At 34.9% G+C, this 22489-nt stretch overlaps 1 protein-coding gene across 1 annotated transcript; it reads right to left on the bottom strand.

Moving 5' to 3' along the window:
- Positions 1-1712: 1712 nt before the first annotated feature.
- On the bottom strand, positions 1713-3852 carry LOC112040952 (MYB-like transcription factor EOBI). The gene is made up of 3 exons (XM_024073872.2): positions 2908-3852; positions 2680-2809; positions 1713-2511 (listed from the first exon to the last, which is right to left on the bottom strand). Exons 1-3 carry the CDS (start codon positions 3053-3055, stop codon positions 1887-1889), a joined length of 903 nt encoding a protein of 300 aa, XP_023929640.1. The 5' UTR covers positions 3056-3852; the 3' UTR covers positions 1713-1886.
- Between the last annotated feature and the right edge of the window lie 18637 nt (positions 3853-22489).

The raw sequence follows: 22489 nt of genomic DNA on the forward strand, positions 1-22489 counted from the left end.
TTTATACTATCTTCCCCTTTCATCTCTACCCTCCACATCAGATCAGATTGCTGGTGTGGATCCTTGTCCCATCAGTACATTTCTGAAGTCTTTGGATAGCAGCTGTAAGGCTGAAAATTACTGTTTAGGTATCACTTCCTCATTAAATGCGACCAGATGGTTAGCTGCAGAGCATTTAATGCGGTGGTAGCAGCTTTCCCTTAGATATTTCATAGCTTTCCTCTATCTGGTTTCTTCCTGATACTTATCCTTACCCATGGAATAGTCCGGAACGTTACTCTTAAGGGCAGACCACATCCTTTGACCTCGGCTTTGCCCAGCCGAGGAAGCATTCACCCTCAGACCGCCCTTTTGGATGATCATGATCACACTTCATCTCTTCACTTACTAACATAGATTCTCATGAAAGTGTTTACTTGTCCTCGGACTACTTAATGTCCTTGGATTGGGCCCCTGGCCTAATATGTACATAGATATGTTCTTCTAGGCCTATTACCCCTACAAGTATTATAGTATAATTGTTATAGATTTTTATTTCTAATGAATTCATCATAAAAAGCAACAATTATAAATTGTACACACATATTCATTATAATTATTCAATTGAAGTGATGAGAAATAAAAAATAAAAATAAAAACTTTGGAGGAATATTATAAAATTAAAGTTTATATAAAATTTGTCTTTCTCTTTCTCTTTAATTCTAAAACAAAATACACATCCTAGACACCCACAATCAATCACATCATTTATAAAACTCATAAATCCACATCGTTTGACATTAACATCAAAATAGTAATTGTTGTTGTCACTCAATATAAAATGCAAGCCCCCCTCCTTAGTTGTAGCCAACTTATATGGGGTAGGATTAGATGAAACAATAATGTGAGAGCTCGAAAGATTAGAGGTAAATGATATCGTTTTTGGTTTTTGTGTATTTGACATGGGATGGTACGAAGGGTTACAGGTAAGTATATATAAAGGGATAGAAGTGCAAAAGGTGAAAATGGTGAATTAAAATACAAAGAGGTTTGTGGTATGTGTGAGGGATGAAGAGTCTTGAAACATGAACCAAAGGTTATAGAGAATATTTATTTTTTAATTAGAAAATTCTTAAAAAATTGAACCAAATGAAATAAAAAGTCAATATTTAATTTGTTCTTATCTTGAGAATATTTCAATTCTCTTTACATAAAAAGTGCCACTTGGTAGTATCTCGTGCTTTCTCACATGAGGTCTCTTCTTTTAGGGCAACAAGTTTAATGGAGAAATTATGGTTGTAATCTACTACTAATATTTTGTTATATCAAGAAAAAAAAAAATTTATTCTCGTTTTTGGCCAATTCCTATTTAATAGCACTTTCACCACATTCATCGCCCTTGCCTATGAAACATGTAAATGTTATATGTGTGCCCCCACAACTAGATGTGACTCCACTTTTCTTCCCTTTTGATGTCAGTTTCTCTTGATCCTTTCTTTGAGTTGACTACACAGTCGATATCCAATGGTTTGCATTATAGGGTCAAGCTGCAAATAATTTCATTTACTTTGTTGAAAATGCACTGATAACAACCCCCAGCCAAAAAAAAAAAAAAAAGATACATTTGCTTCATCTGTATTAGTCTTGTCCAAGTACTCCTATATTCCTATACCCCATTACAGAATAATTCACCATATGAACTATGCATCAGTTAACTTCAAATTTGCTATGGATTTTATGTTACATAACACAACCTTCAAACTAAAATTATTTTAGTTGAGTTACACAAAGTATCAAATCTTATCGGGATCAGTTTCACGACTAAAATCTTGATAATCTATGGGTAGAGCCTTCACAAATAACAAGACCACCCAAGATGCCCCTCTCATCTGAATTCCTTAAAACTTTTACATTTCATTCATGTTCCATAAAGATTCTGCCATGTTGTCAGAAAGCCAATCACCATCAGCCATATGGCAATCCAACAGAGAGTTCTCATAGGCGCCCATTGCTGAGATAGGGTCCAGGTTGAGAGCCTCCATGTTATAGATACTGCTATCCGCAAAGTGACAATCAGTATTGTAGACTGTATTGCCGAAAGCATGGAAAGGACGAGCTGGGTGTTCAGGAACTTGTGGCAGTTCAGAGATTTTTAAGGAATCTGAGGAATGAATACTTGGGCTTGTGATAGAACTTGAATTTTCAGTGGGATAACTTTCGAAGTGTAACAGATTTCTTGGTGGAATAGATGAGGGTGAAAGGGAAGAGGCTATTGGATTGGGTGATAGAGGAGCTGAAGACCCCTGGGCATTCATGGTTGTCAATGAACAATTAGAGGTAGAAATAGGGGAAGAAGTTTGCTCCATCTTCTGAAGCAGTCTCGGCATCCAGAAACACCTAACTGCTTCAAGAAACGTCCTGCTATTAGACTCGATATTAAGCTGGCGAGCCTGTTTTTGCACCCTTGTTCTCCAATAATTCTTGATTTCGTTATCTGTCCTTCCTGGTAGATGTTGTGCAATTTTTGACCATCTAGAGTTTTCAAATCAACAAGTACAGAGAAAAATGCCAAAGTTAACTAATGAATTAGCAAAATCTGTAAACTAAAAACAGTAGCACAAATGAACCAAACTCTACTCAGTGCAAAGTATAATTTTAGTCCTGAGTCCTACTTGGGCTTATGATAGAGCCGAAATTCACCTGTTACCCCACTTGGAATGGAGTTCAAGGATCAATAGCTGTTCCTGTGGAGTAAGATTCCCGCGCTTAATATCGGGTTTTAAATAATTCAGCCATCTCAGTCTACAACTTTTTCCAGTTCTCTTCAGTCCTGAAGAAGTGGAACAGGAACCAAAAAAAAAAAAAAGATGAATCATTTTAATCAAAGAAACAAGAAGCTATCTTGGGTGTTATGGAATGGTTCTTTACCTGCACATTTAGCTAGTAGGTTCCAACGACCTTCTCCATGACAAGCAATGTAATGGATGAGCATACTGTCTTCTTCAAGAGTCCACGGACCTCTTCTGAGGTCCGCATCTTCATTAGAATTGCAAACCTTCTTTGTAACATTAGGCATAGCTGCTTCTCTTTGTGAGTGTTTCTGTGTGCGAAGTTTCTATTGTTCGTTTAGGCTTGAGCAGTGAAAGTGAAAGTACAAGAAGCCACAGATTTATAGAATTATAGAATCCAACAGGCTTAAGTCTACACCTTGGAATTTAGAAAAGTAATCCCCAATTAGAGTTTCTCACTTTCTCCACATGTTCTTGCCTTTCCCTAAAAAGGCCCTCACTGAACATTTGAGATGGGTTGGTCATACATTATGCAATGGGCCATGGTTCTATTAATTAGCTCGCGGGTGGCCAAGCTAGAGTTGGCTGACTCTATGATGGGTCCTACCTAGGTCATCTCATCTTAGGTCACGCAACTTATTGACATAGAGACCAGAGTCACCCTACCATTTCTTGCACCATAAATAATCAAGAATGAAGCGAGACTAAGATTGTTGTACCTCCTGTTGTTCTTCTTTTAATCTAATGAAATGGCAGTTTATCAAAAAAGGGATGGCTATGAGGTGGGTATGGGTTGGGTCACTTGCCCTCATCTCACCTACATCCGCTTGGGGAAAAGATTTTTCCCTTGACCTCAACCCGTTTCTTCTATGAGTACTTGCCTCAACCTAAGGCAGATCTACCAATGATTCCCAATATCGTGCCACTGACACCACAAATTATTTGGACAGAACCAAACCATCCAGTAGCGAAGAGAGTGTGGCTCGAGAGCAAGTGCGCCGGATGTAACAAGCCGAGGAAGAAAGCCATGAGGGAGTCAGCAATCTCCTTGACTTAGGAGGCATTGACGTGGAGGAGGCCAAGATCAGCAGACAGGGGCGGCTTGATATGTGCTAAGGCAAAAACTGAAATTGAGATGTTTTATATATTTAAATATAACTTAAAAAAATTAAATATTATTTAAACTCTATTATCTTATTTTAGATGTAAAATTATTATTAATTAATATAAATTTGGTTGAATTTTGTTTTTTGTTTTTAGAAAGATTATAGACACAAAAAATTTGACAAAATTTTTTACACTATTGATGTGGTAGATTGATAATTGTAAGTAAAAGAGTTGTGTTAGTAATGGATCTAGGCAAGAATTAATAAAAGTTTGCCAACTTAACTACTGTGAAAAATTTTGCGAATTTTTTTGTGTTTTTTTTTTCTTGAGAAATGTTATATTCACAATAATTTTCACAACAAATCTTAAGTGTTAAGTTGATACTGGTTCAAATTTGAACCTACGACTGAAATTATTTTTTTGCCATCAATAATGGATTGTAACAACCTTCTACTTGGGATTTATTCTAAAAGTGTGGTGAAAAATATTGTGAACGTCATGAAGGAGTCATAAATCTCCTTGACTTAGGAGGCATCGACGTGGAGGAGGCCAAGATCGGCAGACAGGGGTGGCTTGATGCATTTAGGGGCCCAAGGCAAAAACTGAAATTGAGGTTTATATATTTTAATATAAATTTTTTAAAAATAAAATATTACTTCAACTCTATTATCTTATTTTAGATGCAAAATTATTTCTAATTAACATAAACCAGGTTGAATTTTGTTTTTTTTAGAAAGTCTATAAACAAAAAAAAAATTTGACAAAACTTTTCACACCTGTTGATCTAGTAGATTGATAATGATAAGTAAAAAATTGGTGTTATTAATGGACCTAGGTGAGAATTAATATAAGTTTGCCAACTTAACTACTGTGAAAAATTTTGTGAATTTTTTTTTGTGTACTTTTTTTTAGAAGTGTTATATTCACCATATATTTTACAACAAATCTTAGGTGTTAAATTGTTACTGGTTCAAATTTGAACCTACCACTGAATTTTTTTTTTTTTTGCCATTAATAACAGCTTGTAACAACCTTCGACTTGAGATTTGTTGTAAAAGTATTGTGAAAAATATTGTGAACATAACATTTCTTTTTTTTTTTCTTTTTTTTTTCTTGTTTTTCATTTAATAAAAAAATATTATTTTATTTATTGGCTAATATTTGGGCTTAATTAAATTAAAATTTTTTTTTTTCTTCTTCTTCTTAGGGCCTTAAGTGATCGTATCAATGGCTTATATAGTGGAATCGGCATTGTCGGCAAAGTTAACAATACCGACAATAACAACAATAAGTAAGCCTTAGGGTCTGTTTAGGATCCATTTATTTTGCTAAAATTGAAAATTTTTTACTGAAAATACTATAGATAAAAGTAAAAGTTAGCTGAAATAGTACAATAGAACTCATGAATAGTACCAAAAAGTTCAGTGGGGTCATGAATAGTAGTAAAAATAATATGAATAATAAAATAAGCTGGTTTTATAATTTTTACGTGTGTTTGTTTGGGAAGCGCGTTTTGCGCTTCCCACGTCTGCGACTGCATCTATGTTTTTTTTTTTTTTTTTTTAAGACCAATGCCTGGTGCATTGTTCACAGGACATGAAGAGTGCACCAAGGCATATGAACAGTAAAAAAAGAGTGAACAATAAATTTTTTACTATTTTTTTTATTGTTTTCAGTTTTCAGCAAAATACGCGGTATCCAAACAGACCCTTAGTTCCTAAGTTTTGGAGTCGGTGAAAGTAGCAACATTTTTCTTTAATTTTCTCAACATATATATTTTCTTTTATAAAAAACCTTAATATAAAAAATGGTGAGAAGTATCTTTAGAACCCGTTGTTTGTTTTTAACACACAATTTAGCCAACTTATGACCAGTTACTACCAACCCCAAAGAAAAACCCAACACTAGAATTGAAATGTACGATTGAAATAGACCTCTATTTCTAACTCCTATCTATATTGGAACTTACAACTATGACCCACAGTTCCAAGCACTCTTGGACTCTTTTAATATGGATCTCTCTTCACAAACCGTCTTTGAATTGCCTCAAAAATTTCTTCACAGCAACTAACTGTGGTGGCTCTATGGCTTCAACAAATGGTCATCAATCTGCATTTATTCTTTGTGATCTTCACTGTATGGTGTTACTAAGGGAACTAAGTTTTTGGACTCTAGATACACGACACAAGCTCTCTCATCTATTTGAGTCAGCTATAATTGGCCCTTATATACCTTTCCACGTAGGGCTCGAATTTCTTCTTGGTTGTTGACTTAATGGGCCTTTTAAGATAATAAAGATCTCTGATTCTTGATCAATTGAGATTCATTCGAGAGTCGATTGAAAAATATATCTTGATTGATCGAGAGTCGATTAAGATCTGTTGAGATTCCATAATGTTCAACGACTTGAGCTAATTCTTGGTTTCTTAACTAACACTTGAGTTTTTGACATTACAACATAGATAATCATTACATTATCGTGAATTTGCCAACACTAATCTAACAGTTGGGTTCAGGTTGGAGATTAATGCCCACACTTGACCTGTCCCATTTCAATTATGAAGGAAAAAACCCACATCTACCCCAATCCGTCAGCACGACAAGTAAAAGAAAAAAGTTTAGGACCACAAAATTTTTCACAATTGTAACATAGTAGAGTGTGATTAGTGAAAAAAAAAAAAAGTAGAACTATGTGTAAGTAATGATTAACCACTCACAGTCTACCATATCAAACTTGTGACAAATAAATTGTGAAATAATTTATGGTTTTAAAACTACTCTAAGTAAAACATGTTCCATACCATCGAATCTTGTTGAAGTCGGGTACCCACAGATAAGTTGATTATGGCCATGGCCATCCCTAAGTAAGATAGAAGGGCTACCTAAGCCATTAATCATCCTCAATCAACAATAGATCAAATCACAAGGCCATACTCATCTTATTGTCTTTGAATTGGGTCCACAATGAACTTCTTGCTCCCCAACAAAAGGGTCTACCATGAAATAGTGGGTAACATTTTTATCAATTATCTATAATTCATTTACTGACCGTGTATGTATATATATTTGAGGAATGAGAGAGAAAACTGAGAAAAGTCTTAAGAAGAGGAAGAAAGATGAGACCTGGGTCTTGAAAATGAAAGGTGAGTGTTTCTTACGGGGAATGATTACTTCAATTGTTTTTTTCTTCTAGATCTTAGTAAGAAGCGTGATTGACTGGACAAAACATATTGTTTGAAAAACTACACAACTAAACGTGGAATAATAGTGTGTTAAGTAGGGCGGCATTGAAGCACGTTGCTAATTTTAATTGTATAGTAAACAGTGTGATTGGAAGACTAAAGACGCAAGCCCCAACCCCAACCACAGTAAACAGTGTTTTTCCCTATGTAATTTTTGTTTCTCCAACGCCATCAAAGGGAGAGAAAAGAAGACGCCCAAAGGATCACAGAATCCATCCATTTGAAATAAACAAATACATGAAGAAAGGTCAAAGAGAGTGCAGCTAAATTTGACTTTGGTACTATTCACTTTTATTTTGTGTCAATGCAATATAAGCTACAATGAGATGTAGAACGTAGGTAAACAGGTAGACCAATACTACGTTTTCTTTTATAAAAAATATACTTGCAGCTCTATGCTTCTCATAAATGTTAAACTAGTAAGACCCGGAATAACATTCTTTCTAACATTTTTTACAACTGTTAACATGTTCTATTGTGAATAGAATAATAGAATAGAATAAATAATCATCACTGACATCATTTTTATTATATACTAATTACAATAAATCATATAAAAAAATTGTGAACTAAGTACGAAAAATGTTGTCTCTAAAATTATTGAAGTTAAACTTAGGGGCAGAAGAGTTCAAGGATAAGGGAGCTTTGTACGTTGGAGATGGTGGTGGGGTTGAGAGGCTTAAAGATATGAATTGATAGGTAAGAGGATCAATTATTGAAGGTTAGAGATGGGTTTGTACTGGGGTGGAGAGAGTTGATTTCCGTGACGATAAGAGTTTGTCCATATTGAGTAAATAGCTCTATGAGTGGAGAGATGCCTTTGTCACTCAAAACTCAAAAGACATCCTTTTTGTACGTGAAAGCTAAGATTGCTCATCATGTAAATTGGTTTTACTTTAGTGTAAAATGTAAATACCTATTCATAAGATACATTCCTATAATAATTGTGACTAGAATGACGTGAACATGACAAAATTGTCATGATATCAGTGCACGCGTGTTTATGTGGTTGTGGTAAACTGTCTATGATCAATTGAGCCTACAAACATTTATTTGGAGAGACAAAGAGAGATGGATAGGGTAGGAGCATGGATGATGATGCATGAATACTTTGTTTGATGTACGTTTGCATTACATTTGTACAACTAAGAAATTAATAATAACCTATATTAATGCGCATGGATTACACAATGCAAAATATATATTATAATTGTGTCATAAAAGTACAGTATGAGGGGCCTAAACTAAACACTCATAAAGAGGGATCTTGTTCTTGTAAGCTTTGAAGCACAATTGCATAGCTACTTCATTGATAGTTTGATTCTAGTCTTGGAGAATCATTTACTCCATGAGAATTACTGCACTTGTTTGTTGTTCCTTCACATGATTTCGCATAAAGAATACCTGATAGTTTCTGACTTAAGTGCTTGAAAAAGCAAAAACAGAATATCTCACTTCTTTCTATAAAATTAAAACAATAATTGTTGTTTATGTCACCCCCCCCCCCCCTCCCCCCCCCCCTCCTTTCTCTCAAATGTTCTTTAGGAAGTGTATAGAAAAGTGGCCTTCAGAATCTTGGGAAAGAAATAGGAAAATGTGATTCGAATGGAGCAGCTATCTATTTGTTTTGGCATGGTTTAGCATGCTTAGTGCTTACCCAAAAAAAAAAAAAAGGGTTTTACTTTTTTTTTTTTTTTTTTTTTTAGAATGATAACATTTTGGTTCTACAATATTAAAGTTTACTAGTAAGTTTCTCATGTTGTGATACACGGATAATTTTGTAATATTTTATATAAAACGGTTTTAAAGAATGTTGTACATATATTATAAAGAAAAAGTAAACTAAAGTAGATTAAAGAAATATATTCATTTTGAGATATTAAAAATTAGTTTTGTAGTTTCATTGCACATTTGTAGCCTTCTCAAGGTAAGATTATTATTATTATTATTTTAAATCATAAAACCAAAAATAAATGCAAAAGAGTAACAAGATTATGAAAATCAACTAATTTGTATTATGTTCACAGATTACATACTATGAAATGAAAGTATGCCCAACTTTCTCACTGTCTTCCACTCATCGATAGTGCGGTACTAAGACATAGTGTGAATAAGTGCGTATGCATGTGTCTTATAGATAATTTAAAATCATGGTAGAATGTGACTTTACATTACGTATCAAATACTTTCTCTACTTATATACCCAAAACAAAAAATATCCAACCAAATTACCCAAACCTAAATCATATTTAAGCCCATAATTTTTTTTATTTTTTTAAAACAAAATTACTCGTAGGGGTTTTGGCAGCTTAATGGTGGTGGGAGACCAATATGACAGAGGTGATAGCCCCTCAAATTTCTCTTTCAATCTCTTAAAAATGCTTTGTCAATCTTAGGCCTGTTATTTTGATAATAGTAAAACAATTCGTTTTATTTAACAATCCACAACATTTTCATGTCTCTCTATCTCTCCCCAATGCCTTATCTAGTTAGTTATTAATACTAGTCTTTAATTATTTTTTATTTTTATTTTTATTTTTTGCTTTTGTTTATAATACTAAAACGGTAGGTATATTAAAAGACATGAAGAAGAGAGAAAAGTGTGGTTTAAGCTTAGGCAATTAATAAGAGATTAATGAGATAACTGTAAAAATATGTTAACGTGTACTTTTGGGTAATAGTAAAAATACTTAATGAAAAGAGGTTAAAAAAAAAAAAAAAACTAAATGAAAAATTAAAGCGTCACATGGCAGGATCTCATGCATTTCTGTATGAGGTCTCTAATCATATATATATATATATATATATATATATATGTTACAGTGGGTATACTAAAAGACATGAAGAAGAGAGAACTATGTGATGTAAGTTGAGGCAATTAATGAGAGATTAATGAGATAACAGTAAAAATAAGTTAATGTGTACTTTTGGGTAGCAATAAAAAAACTTAATGAAAAGAGGTAAAAAAAACAAAAAAGACTAAATGCAAAATTAGAGCGTCATATAGCAAAACTTCATGCACTTCCTATATGAAGTCTTTGCTTTTATATATATATATATATATATATGATAGAGTTTAGGTTACATCTGGAGTAACTTTAAGTAATGTTATACCACCTAATAACTTTTTATTGAATTAATCTTTAAAAAATCCAAATATTAAATTATATGTTTACTATGTTCTTAACATGCACAACAAGTTTCTTGTCAATCAAATGTCATTTACCATTTGATCTAGAAGCCCATATTTTATACACAATTTTAAATGCAAAAACTTAAGATATAAACACATGATCGATGACATAGTTATTGATCTTAGATTATTTTGAAATTTTGCAAGCATATAGAGTGTTAAAAATAGAATTTAATTCAATGATGGATTTGTTAAAATTCGCATCCAACAAGAGAAATATTGAGTGATGTAACATAACTTAGAGTTAAACCGTATATAANCCCCCCCCCCCCCCCCCCCCCCCTCCTTTCTCTCAAATGTTCTTTAGGAAGTGTATAGAAAAGTGGCCTTCAGAATCTTGGGAAAGAAATAGGAAAATGTGATTCGAATGGAGCAGCTATCTATTTGTTTTGGCATGGTTTAGCATGCTTAGTGCTTACCCAAAAAAAAAAAAAAGGTTTTACTTTTTTTTTTTTTTTTTTTTTTAGAATGATAACATTTTGGTTCTACAATATTAAAGTTTACTAGTAAGTTTCTCATGTTGTGATACACGGATAATTTTGTAATATTTTATATAAAACGGTTTTAAAGAATGTTGTACATATATTATAAAGAAAAAGTAAACTAAAGTAGATTAAAGAAATATATTCATTTTGAGATATTAAAAATTAGTTTTGTAGTTTCATTGCACATTTGTAGCCTTCTCAAGGTAAGATTATTATTATTATTATTTTAAATCATAAAACCAAAAATAAATGCAAAAGAGTAACAAGATTATGAAAATCAACTAATTTGTATTATGTTCACAGATTACATACTATGAAATGAAAGTATGCCCAACTTTCTCACTGTCTTCCACTCATCGATAGTGCGGTACTAAGACATAGTGTGAATAAGTGCGTATGCATGTGTCTTATAGATAATTTAAAATCATGGTAGAATGTGACTTTACATTACGTATCAAATACTTTCTCTACTTATATACCCAAAACAAAAAATATCCAACCAAATTACCCAAACCTAAATCATATTTAAGCCCATAATTTTTTTATTTTTTTTAAAACAAAATTACTCGTAGGGGTTTTGGCAGCTTAATGGTGGTGGGAGACCAATATGACAGAGGTGATAGCCCCTCAAATTTCTCTTTCAATCTCTTAAAAATGCTTTGTCAATCTTAGGCCTGTTATTTTGATAATAGTAAAACAATTCGTTTTATTTAACAATCCACAACATTTTCATGTCTCTCTATCTCTCCCCAATGCCTTATCTAGTTAGTTATTAATACTAGTCTTTAATTATTTTTTATTTTTTATTTTTATTTTTTGCTTTTGTTTATAATACTAAAACGGTAGGTATATTAAAAGACATGAAGAAGAGAGAAAAGTGTGGTTTAAGCTTAGGCAATTAATAAGAGATTAATGAGATAACTGTAAAAATATGTTAACGTGTACTTTTGGGTAATAGTAAAAATACTTAATGAAAAGAGGTTAAAAAAAAAAAAAAAACTAAATGAAAAATTAAAGCGTCACATGGCAGGATCTCATGCATTTCTGTATGAGGTCTCTAATCATATATATATATATATATATATATATATATGTTACAGTGGGTATACTAAAAGACATGAAGAAGAGAGAACTATGTGATGTAAGTTGAGGCAATTAATGAGAGATTAATGAGATAACAGTAAAAATAAGTTAATGTGTACTTTTGGGTAGCAATAAAAAAACTTAATGAAAAGAGGTAAAAAAAACAAAAAAGACTAAATGCAAAATTAGAGCGTCATATAGCAAAACTTCATGCACTTCCTATATGAAGTCTTTGCTTTTATATATATATATATATATATATGATAGAGTTTAGGTTACATCTGGAGTAACTTTAAGTAATGTTATACCACCTAATAACTTTTTATTGAATTAATCTTTAAAAAATCCAAATATTAAATTATATGTTTACTATGTTCTTAACATGCACAACAAGTTTCTTGTCAATCAAATGTCATTTACCATTTATCTGAACGTATATAACTTGAACCCAACCCACATATATATATATATATAGAGAGAGAGAGAGAGAGAGAGAGAGAGAGAGAGAGAGAGAGAGAGAGAGATTGACTAGATATTAATTTTCCATTCCTCATTTCCTGAAAGAAGGAATTGGTCAGTTTGATTTTGCATTTGATTCAAAATTAATTAACCATATACAATTGAACATTGGTAGAGCCCTACGTCCATGTGGAGTGTGGCCATTGTATCCCAATTTTATGTTGTGTGTTGTCTCATTCTCATTTTCCTTTTCCCAAATTGAACACATTAGAATTGTGCTTTATATGTACCATAAAATAAATAAATAAATAAAAATAAATAAATAAAAAAGTTAACCAAAAATGGCCCATAAATGGAGGCACAAACATCGCATGAACCTATAGACTAAAAATCAACTTTGCTTTGGACCTAACTGATCAGTAGTCATTTATCTATAAAATAAATAAATAAAGAAAAGGAAAATCAACCTAGACAGGCTAGACAAACACAACTCATCCGGGCAAGGAAGTATTTTATGTGCTTTGGAAGAACTTCAAGGTAATGGGATGGGACGCAAGAAAAAAGGAAAAAAAAAAAAAAAGTTTTAGAGCCTATACTCTAGGCCCTTAACTGGACCATCATGAGCTTCTTCTATTTTTGGGAGAGAGAAGAACAGCATGAATATTTTCAATGCTCATGTTACGGCATCATCTGTGTGCCAAAATCCATCACTGTCAAACCAATAAGAGCTCAAAAAATTAGCGGCGTTCGATCAACATGTAAGAATGATTATTTACTAGTTTCTAAGTGTTGTTTCCAAGTTATAACACAAATTTGTCTTATGGACAATCAACTAACCGACGTGTAAGATTGATTATTTAGTTTCTTAGTGTTGTTTCCAAGTCATAAAACAGATATGTCTCTGTCTCATTCCCCAAGCAAAGATAGTCTTGAATGCTATGGTGGCCGCATGTCCCTTAAAAGTAGTTTGGTTTGTGAAACAACCATAAAAGAAAGAAGGCCAGAAGGAACCCTCAAAAGTAATGAAGCCTGTACAAAGTTTACATATTTAAATATTCAAAAGTTCAACAACGGGAAAAATATCATTGCACTTTTCATACTCTCGAATGTTAACCCAATCATAAGGAACCACTTCAATGGGCTATGTGCTTGAATGATATAGAACTTCACAAATCTAGTCACATTGCTAAGCGCTTCATCATCCAGCAATTTCATTAACATTGGATGAGCATATATATATATTTGAAAACACAGTCATCAAACATATAAGCAAATGACCAAAATTTGACTTAACTGATATTGAAACACTAGAGAGAAATAAAGTGAAAAAGTATTAGGAAGACATTTTAAGATTTCAATTCTGATCGGGGTATTCTCTTTACATTCTAGCATAATGTTCCACTCAGGCACTCAGTACTTGCTCAAAGGGCATTCTGCCTAGGGCCACTACAACCTTTCCTATTTTCTTGCTTTTCTCTACTCAAGAAGGTTGGGCAAATGCTTAGGCCCAAGTGTGGCTCTTACATTTTCTATTTACCAGCTCAAATTCATTGGGCTTTGGGTTTCATTCACAGTCCCAAACTAATGTGAAAAATTGGGTGGCAACATTTATATGTTATAATATCTAGAAAATTAATTTCGATATATTATATATATCCGCCATCTATTATATTTGGGTAAATAATTTGAATATTATGTGTCACTCAAATGAGTTAAACAATTTATATTATTAGTTAGATATTAAATTTTCTCTTTATGTTCTCCATACTTGCAAAATATAAATATGATTAAAGATTAATAACTATTTTATTTGTAAAATATTTGCTCAAATAGTAAATAACATTCAATTAATATGAAATTCAACATGCATATTAAGGACAATCAAAATGTGTAATCTACCAATACGATTTTGAATATGATAAAACCAATAGAAAAATATTAAATGAGGTAACATTAACAAATTAAATGAGATTTTGGCTATTTCTTGGCAGGCTCTAGTGGATGGTTGGGTTAAGTTGAATACAGATGGTTCCTCCTTACGCAACCCTAAGATTATTAGCGCTGGTGGTTTGATTCGTGATCATAATGGGACATGGTCTTGTAGATTTGCTCATAATGTTGGCCATGCGTCTAGTGTTCTAGCTGAGCTTTGAGCTTTAAAGGATGGTATGAGCTTGGCCTTATCCTTGGGTTTCCCTTGTGTTAAGCTTGATGCTGTAGTTGTGATCTCTTATTGCATTAATGGCTCTAGAGTTCTTCCGCGTTTGATGAATCTTGTGGATGACTGCAGGTCTCTATTGTTGCAAATTCCTAATTACCTTGTGTCTCATATCTTTATTGATGGAAGCAAGTATTAGGATGCGTTGGCTAGAATAATTTGTGGCTCTTATGGCCTCAGATTTGTGGCTCTTATGGCCTCAGATTTTGTTATTTTTATAGCCCTCCTTTAAAGACTTAGTTTCTTCTAATAGGCCTTTGGAGGTCTATCTTCATTCGATAAATGCCCCTGTTTAGAGGCTTCTATAGTCTTTTGTCTTGCTATACAAATAAAAAATAAAAAATAAAATAAAAAAAAGTTATATAGGGTTAGATTCAAGTTCCACCCAGTGTAACTTTAAGCAATATGACATCACTTAATATTTGTTAATTAAATACAAATTTTTGCAAATCCACTGTTAGATTATATTATCTTTATAAGGTTGAATTTTACTAACCATTTTGTTGGCTTTATTCCGTGCCAATTTTCTTGTATTTCAACATTTAGAAACCTTGTACTTATGTGGGAATCATGTAAGGATAGTGTATCAGAGAATGTGAAGAAAAGCTCAAAAGTGTGCAACTCAGCAAGGCCTCGCAACTGGATCTTGCGGCTGGCTCGCGGCTTGCAAGTTGCCAAAGGAGGCACACGTGTGATGCATGCAGAGGAGCTGAAGAGTCACACCAACTGGAGCAATACAGGACAAAACTTTCAGTCTGGCCATTCTATTAGTTCACGACTTAGACTCGTGACTCAGTTAAGTCGCCAGACCACTCTATTTGGGAAAAACTAACTTTTAACATTCCAAACGCACACCAGTAGAAATACCTCTTATACTCTCGAAATGTAGAGAGTTTTTAGAGACAATTTTGAGAGAGAAACCCTAGAGAAAAACAAGATTGACTCATTCACAATCTTTATCCTTTGATTCTCCAAATTCCTCTACTTTCACCCTTTCCATTGTTAAATCCTTGAGAGGTACATTAGTCAAATCCTTTTCTCACTATACCCATATCTGTGAGAATGTTGTTTAGTGCTTGGGAAGTAGTTAGGAAGGGACCAATTGATATTGGTTGATGCTATGAGCTATAGCGGAATCCGATAAGCTAAAGAGGACAAAGGTTTAGCGTAACCTCGTTGGAGCAAGAAACTTGGAGGGCTTAGGTACACTAGGTAGATTAGGCTTGGAGGATCTTTCGATGTTCATGTATCCCAACTTCATTCTTTAGTAGATTATTAACCACTTGGAGGGCGGCGGAGAGATTTTACGCCGGGAACTTCGGTTTCCTCTTCGATAACACATCGCTGTGTTGCCTTTGTGTTTGCATATCTTTTCCCTTTATCTTTGCCATTTCATTTTTGTTGTGGTTGTGATTTTATTTGGTTTAGATTGTCTTATCAATTCTGTTTTAGCTTATTCTCATTTTCCGCACGTATATTGTTTGATAATAAGCTTGAATTGGTAATTTGTAATTTGGAGGTCTAAACGTTCAAAGGTGTTTTACACACACTTTGAACATTCAATCTTCATACATTCTCAATGCTTGCAAAATTTCAAAATGAAAAATCAATAGTCATGTCATCATTCAATTATTTAAATTTAATTTTTTTTTATAGTTTAAAATAATGTATAAAAAATGAGTGGATTGAATAGTAAATAATATCTGATTGACATAAAAATTGGTATGCGTATGTTAAGAACATATATAGAATATGTAATACAACAATGAGATTATTAAAATATGAATAAAATAACAAGTTCTTAGATAGTATAACATTTCTTAGTTTTATGTTAGGTGTAACTTAAACCTAGCCCATATATATATATATATATATATATATATAGAGAGAGAGAGAGAGAGAGAGAGAGAGAGAGAGAGAGAGAGAGAGTCATAATTTTCTTTAACAAAATTAATTAGTACATAGAAATAAATGCATCTACCTATATACACATGATAATAAATTAATATTTTGACATTAATGTAAATGTTTGAAGATGTGGAAGGTTAAATGAAAAGACTTACCAAATAATGTGTCACTTGGCAAAACCCTTAGAGCTTAAAGCCTTAGACCACAATGACTATGGTTTTTGTTTTTATAAGCTCTTATATACCAATTATGCTTGTGCAATGCACCAATTGATTAAAAATTACATATAAATAAGTAAATAAATGTGTGTGTATATATCTATATTAAAAAAATTATTGAAATTTTAGTGAGCCACTTGAAACTTAAATATATAGAGTTTCATCTAGATTCAATTATCGAAAATGCAAACGTATTTTGAGCTACTCAGAGTAATAAGGACTAAGGATGGTTTGTAATGTGTTAATTTTATTATATTAAAATACATGACCATGATAGATTATCAAAATTATTGAATTTTTTTGGAAGTAGAATCTTAGTTTGAGTGGAATTTTAAATTCTTAAAATCTAGCCAACAAACTTATACCTTGTAAGGTTGAATTTAATCAACCATCTTGTTGGCTTTATTCCGTGTCAAATTTGCTTATAATTCAGCATATAGAAATCCTATATTTAGGTGGGAATCATGTAAGGGTAGTGTGTGAGAGAGTGTGAAGAAATGCTCAAGATTGTATAGTGAAACAGGGACTCGTGATTGGATCTCACGGGTGGCTCACGATTGGCAAGCTACCGGAAGATGCACACGAGTAAAGCATGCAGAGAAGCTGAACCATCTTGCCAGTTGTAGCACTACAGGATAAAAAGTCCAAACTGGCCATTCAGTTAGCTCGCGGCTTGAACTTGTGACTCAGTCAAGTTGCCAGCCAGCTCTATTTTGGAGAAATTGACTCTTCGCATTCATTTCTTACCCTAGTATAAATACTCCTTATACCCACGAAATATAAAGAGCTTCCAAAGAGAATTTTGAGAGAGAATCCCTAGAGAAAAACAAGATTGACTAATCCACAATCTTTACATAGAGACTCTTCAAATTCATCTACTCTCACCCTCTCCATTGATACATCCTTGAGAGGTTCATTACCCAAATCCTTTTTTCACCATACCCACATCTATGAGAAGGCTTTTGGTGCTTTGGGAAGCAGTTAGGAATGGACCAATGGTTATTTGTTGATGCTATGGGCTACAGCGGAATCCGGTAAGCTATAAAAGACAAAGGTTTGGCGTAACCTCATTGGAGTAAGAAACTTGGAGGACTTAGATACACTGGGTAGATTATGCTTGGAGGGTCTATTACTGTTTATGTATCCCAACTACATTTTCTAGTGGATTATTAACTGCTTGGAGGGTGGCAGAGAGGTTTTACGCTGAGGGCTTCGATTTCCTCTTCGATAACACATCGCTGTATTGTCCTTGTGTTTGCATCTCTCTTCCCTTAATCTTTGCCATTTAATTTCTACTGTGGATGTGATTTTAATTTGTTTAGATTGTTTATCAATTCTGTTATTAGCTTATGTTCATTTTCCACACATATATTGTTTGACATTAAACTTGAATTGATAATTTTGTAATTGGGGATCTAAATATTCATAGTGTTTTATATGCTATTTGAACATTCAATTGGTATCAGAGCGGGTACACTTGTTATAGTTTAAATACCTAAGAGCATCCGCAGCCGGATCCTATATCCTATCTAATTTTACCATATTAAAAATCTACTTTATCAATTATACCATACCATTTACAATATACTCAACATTCCAAAATTCTATTTTCTTCTTCTACTCATTAGAATAATATATTTACGTAATAAAATATATATATTTTTTTTGTTTTTTCTCAATTTTCTCCCCCACAGGCATCATCCTCCATTCCTTTACTTTTCACCTTCTTCCAGCCTCCTTCTCCAAATCCATCATCCATATCAACCCAACTCCTCCACACAACTCCTCCATCATCCATATCAACAACCCAGATCGGCGAAACAGAAAAGAAAAGAAAAAAAAAACCATTAACCAGCAAACCCAAAAATTTATATACCAGAAACAACGCCACGTCACAAACCCACAAACCGTTCCACGCCACAAACCCACGAACCCAGAAATTTCTCAAACCCAAAAATCCGGAAAAACCATACACCGATCTCCGCCACGCCACAACCACCATAACGCCGATACCAGCGAACCCAGAAAAAAAAAAATATATATATATATATATATACCATACACCAAAGCCACCACAACACCGATACCAGCAAACCCAAAAAAAAAAAAAAGTTATACCAGCAAACCCACACCGGATCACTACGCCACAGCCACCACAGCTCCACCGATCTCGCCACCCACCGATCTCCACCATGCCACAGCCACCACAACGCCGATCACATATACCAGCAAACCCAAAAAAAAAAAAACCATTAACACCCACACCGGATCACAACGCCCTTGCCACCCACCGATCTCCACCATGCCAATCTCATCACCCACCGATCTCCACCCCGCCGATCTCCACCACAGGGTGTTGGGTCTGAAGAGAGCAGATGAGAAAGAAAGAAGGAAAAGAGAGCAAAGAAAGAGAAAAAAAATGAGGGAGGAGAGAGAAATTGCCGGGTTAAAAGGAGAGAGGAGAGAGAAATGAGAGTATTAAAATTTTTTTCTTTTTTTTGGCAATTCAGCTACAGTACCACCTTACATTTGAGATGGTATTGTAGCTATATCTTAAATTTTTTTAGCGTTTTAGCATATGGCCTTTCAGTTGCTGGCCTTTTTTTAGGCTTGTATGCCAAATGTGCCTTGCATTTGGCATATAGCAATCCAAATGCGGATGCTCTAAGTGCGATCCTTGACCCCTTGTGTTTATTTGCCATGGATAGTGCTTTGTATGCCTCTATACATGTTTTGGATGTTGATGCATGTAACATGCCATGTGTTTGTGAAAATGCCTCTATGAGTGATAATCCTTATGATTGTGATGCTATGTTACATGAATTTTTGGATGTTGTTGATATTCCTAACATTAAACTCTTGAAGAAAAAGGCGAAGAAGTTTAATAAGGATTTGAGCAAGGTATTTTGTGAAAATGATGATTTGATTGCTAAGCTCAATGAATCCAACAAATGGGTTGAAAAATACAAGAAACTTGTTGAAAATTCTCTCGAAAAGCTGAAGAAGTTTGAATGTTTGAATATAGACTTGGATGCTAAACTTGTTTTGTCTAACAAACTTGTTGATGAGCTAAAATGTGAAAATGAATCTCTTAGTATGCATGCCAAGCGTTTGATTGCTAAACTTACTAAAAATGATGATAATATTTGTTGCAATCATGTTGTGGTACCTGATTTTGTGCCTATTGTATGTTCTACCTTAAATGACAAATCGGTGTACATTCCTCCACATAAAAGAAATCAAAAGGTGGAGAGAAAAGATGTTAAGTCAAAGCTTCCGTTTAGATCTCAACCTAAGATTTTAAATGGATCTAAGTTTGTTCCAACTTGTTACCGTTGAGGTGTGATCGATCACATAAGATCTCAATGCTCCAAGTTAAAGAGAGAACAAAACCATGTTGCTAGATCCCTTCCCAAAAAGCCTAGTAGACCGAAATGCATTGTTTGTCATCATTGTGGTGCCTTTGGTCATTTAAGACCTCAATGCTCTAAGTTTCATGCTTTAAAAAAAAAAAAAAACTTGAGCTTCATGAAAGTTATGCTAAAAAGGGTAAACCGGATTTGAGTGAAAGTTGCATGTTGTTAAAGAAAGTGTTTAATGCTCTTAACTCCTTGACTATGTGCATCTCCAGTTCTCATTCTTTCAACCCTCATCTCATTTCTCTTGAGACAATCATTCCAAACAATCGTTCCGTTTAGATGAGAAAGGGTTCCTATAGTTGAGTTTTTACTCTTTTGGTCATTGATCTAATTCTTTCGATCTTTGTAGGACCCTTCATGCATTGAATGTCATATGTATGGCCCTAAGATGTCCAGGTCCATTTGGGCCTCTAGTTCGAACATAGATGGTGTAGTCCATTGTTCCCATCCCCCTTTTTTCCATGATCCCAACCTAGGCCCACGCTGAGTGTAGGCCTAGGTTCTGCCACTATGCTTTGCTCGAGGGGGTCATTACCGGACTATATAGGAAGAGTAAACGTCTGAACACCCATCATGAACATGCTCGGCAATACTAGAAACATCGTTGCCAGGCATAATCGCTGAAGTGGGAACCAAGTTCCAAAGCCATCTTCACCCTATCCCACTCCCACCTAACCACCCACTTATGGTTAATGATACTGGACCGCTCATTGCACTAACTGTAAAAATAATCATGACACCCCACTAATCAGAGTGCTATAAATAAGAGAGGCAAGAGGAAGCTAGGGTTAGTTCAAAAAGAGGGGGAGAAAAAGAAAGAAAGGGAGAGAGAGAGCAAGAAGGTGGCAATATAGAAAGAGAAAAGTGATCTCATTAAGTCTTGGTGCCAAGAACGACTCATAGTAGGAAATCCATACCCACTTAACAAATAAGTTGTGAATCTGAAGTGAGGCCCAATCCAGCAAACTCATTTCGGGTGCACACAATTGGCGCCATCTGTGGAGATCTCCAACAAGGCAGTGGTTCCGCTGAGACTCGTACAAGGGAAGATGTCTGAGAGACGTTCTGGAAGTGACGCCGAAAGCAGCTTGGTAGGATCTTCTCGGGGATCCTCTTGGCAAGAATGGAGGCAGAAGAGGCGCAAAGATCGGGCTTACGAGCAAGAGGAAGAACGGTCCAGCCTCGGAGAAAGGTCATATTAAACACAGAGAACAGTGTCCGGTGCTTCAAGGCATAGGCAGTTTGACGAGCAAGATAAGGAGCTTGAACAGCTGCACAGGTTGGTAAGAGATTTGGAGCTAGAAGCGAGAAACGGGCGCCGCAGAAGGGATCAAGAAAACCGAGAAAGAAGGCCTGATGCCAGGGAACAAAGACATGGAATGGGATCAAATCGGTCAGGAACCCATCACTAAGAGCGCTCACATTCGAGGGAATCCCGTCGGCACTGAGACCGTTCGCGTTCACGAGAATTTCGCTGTCGACGAAATCACTCGCGATCGCGGAAACCTGCCGATCAAGGCTTGGACTCTCTAGAAGAGAAATGGCCCCACAATGCAGCTATGGATGTGATGAGCAGTGCACTACGTAGGGCAGCTCGATCCCATTCACAGCAGACATTGAGCAGGCACCAATGCCGGACAGATTCACGTGCCCACCTTTCAATTCATATGATGGGAAAACGGACCCGGTGGAGCATGTCAGCCACTATATACAAATGATGTCTTTACATACCCACAATGACGCTTTGATGTGTAAGGTATTTCCCTCCAGCCTTGGTCCCACTGCTTTAAAATGGTTCAATGGGTTGCGTAAGGGCTCTATCCACGATTTCACAGAACTGATACAAGAGTTCAGAACCCGATTCGTGACATGCAGCCGAGTGCCGTAACCGGTAGACGCACTGCCGTCTATGAAGATGAGGGCAGGAAAAACCCTTCGTAATTATGCTAGCTGATACTGGGAGCTTTACAACGAAATTGGCAGAGGAAGCGAGAAGATTGTCGTGAGCACATTTAGGATGGGATTGCCCGAGGAGTCCGAGCGGAGGGAGTCGTTGACTAAGAAGCCTCCCGAGGACATGAGGTAGCTAATGAGGAGTATTGAAGAATATACAGGCTGGAAGACGATCGGATGCAAAACAAAGGCAAGGCGCCGATGACAGATCGCCTTTAACCGAATGGTTTTCAGTCAAGGACTCGGGGGAATTTGAGAAACCTAGAGCCAGAGGCGCTCATGGGGGAGGTAAATGTGATGTTTAAGGAGCCAGTACATAGGATCATAGACAAGATTAAACATGAGCCATACTTCAGATGGCCGAACAGGATGGGCGGAGACCCCTCCAAGAGGAATCAGAACTTGTACTACACTTACCACAAAGATAAGGGCCACA

This window comes from Quercus suber, unplaced genomic scaffold, assembly GCF_002906115.3.
Source record: "Quercus suber isolate HL8 unplaced genomic scaffold, Cork oak 2.0 scaffold_121, whole genome shotgun sequence".
Classification (NCBI taxonomy): domain Eukaryota; kingdom Viridiplantae; phylum Streptophyta; class Magnoliopsida; order Fagales; family Fagaceae; genus Quercus; species Quercus suber.

Bases quoted from the DNA above. Each gene is read 5' to 3' on its own strand.
- LOC112040952 (XM_024073872.2), bottom strand. From the start codon at position 3,055: ATGCCTAATGTTACAAAGAAGGTTTGCAATTCTAATGAAGATGCGGAC. The intron at 2,810-2,907 runs GTAAAGAACCAT...CCACTTCTTCAG, and splicing joins CCTACTAGCTAAATGTGCAG to GACTGAAGAGAACTGGAAAA. The intron at 2,512-2,679 runs GTGAATTTCGGC...TGAAAACTCTAG, and splicing joins CATTCCAAGTGGGGTAACAG to ATGGTCAAAAATTGCACAAC.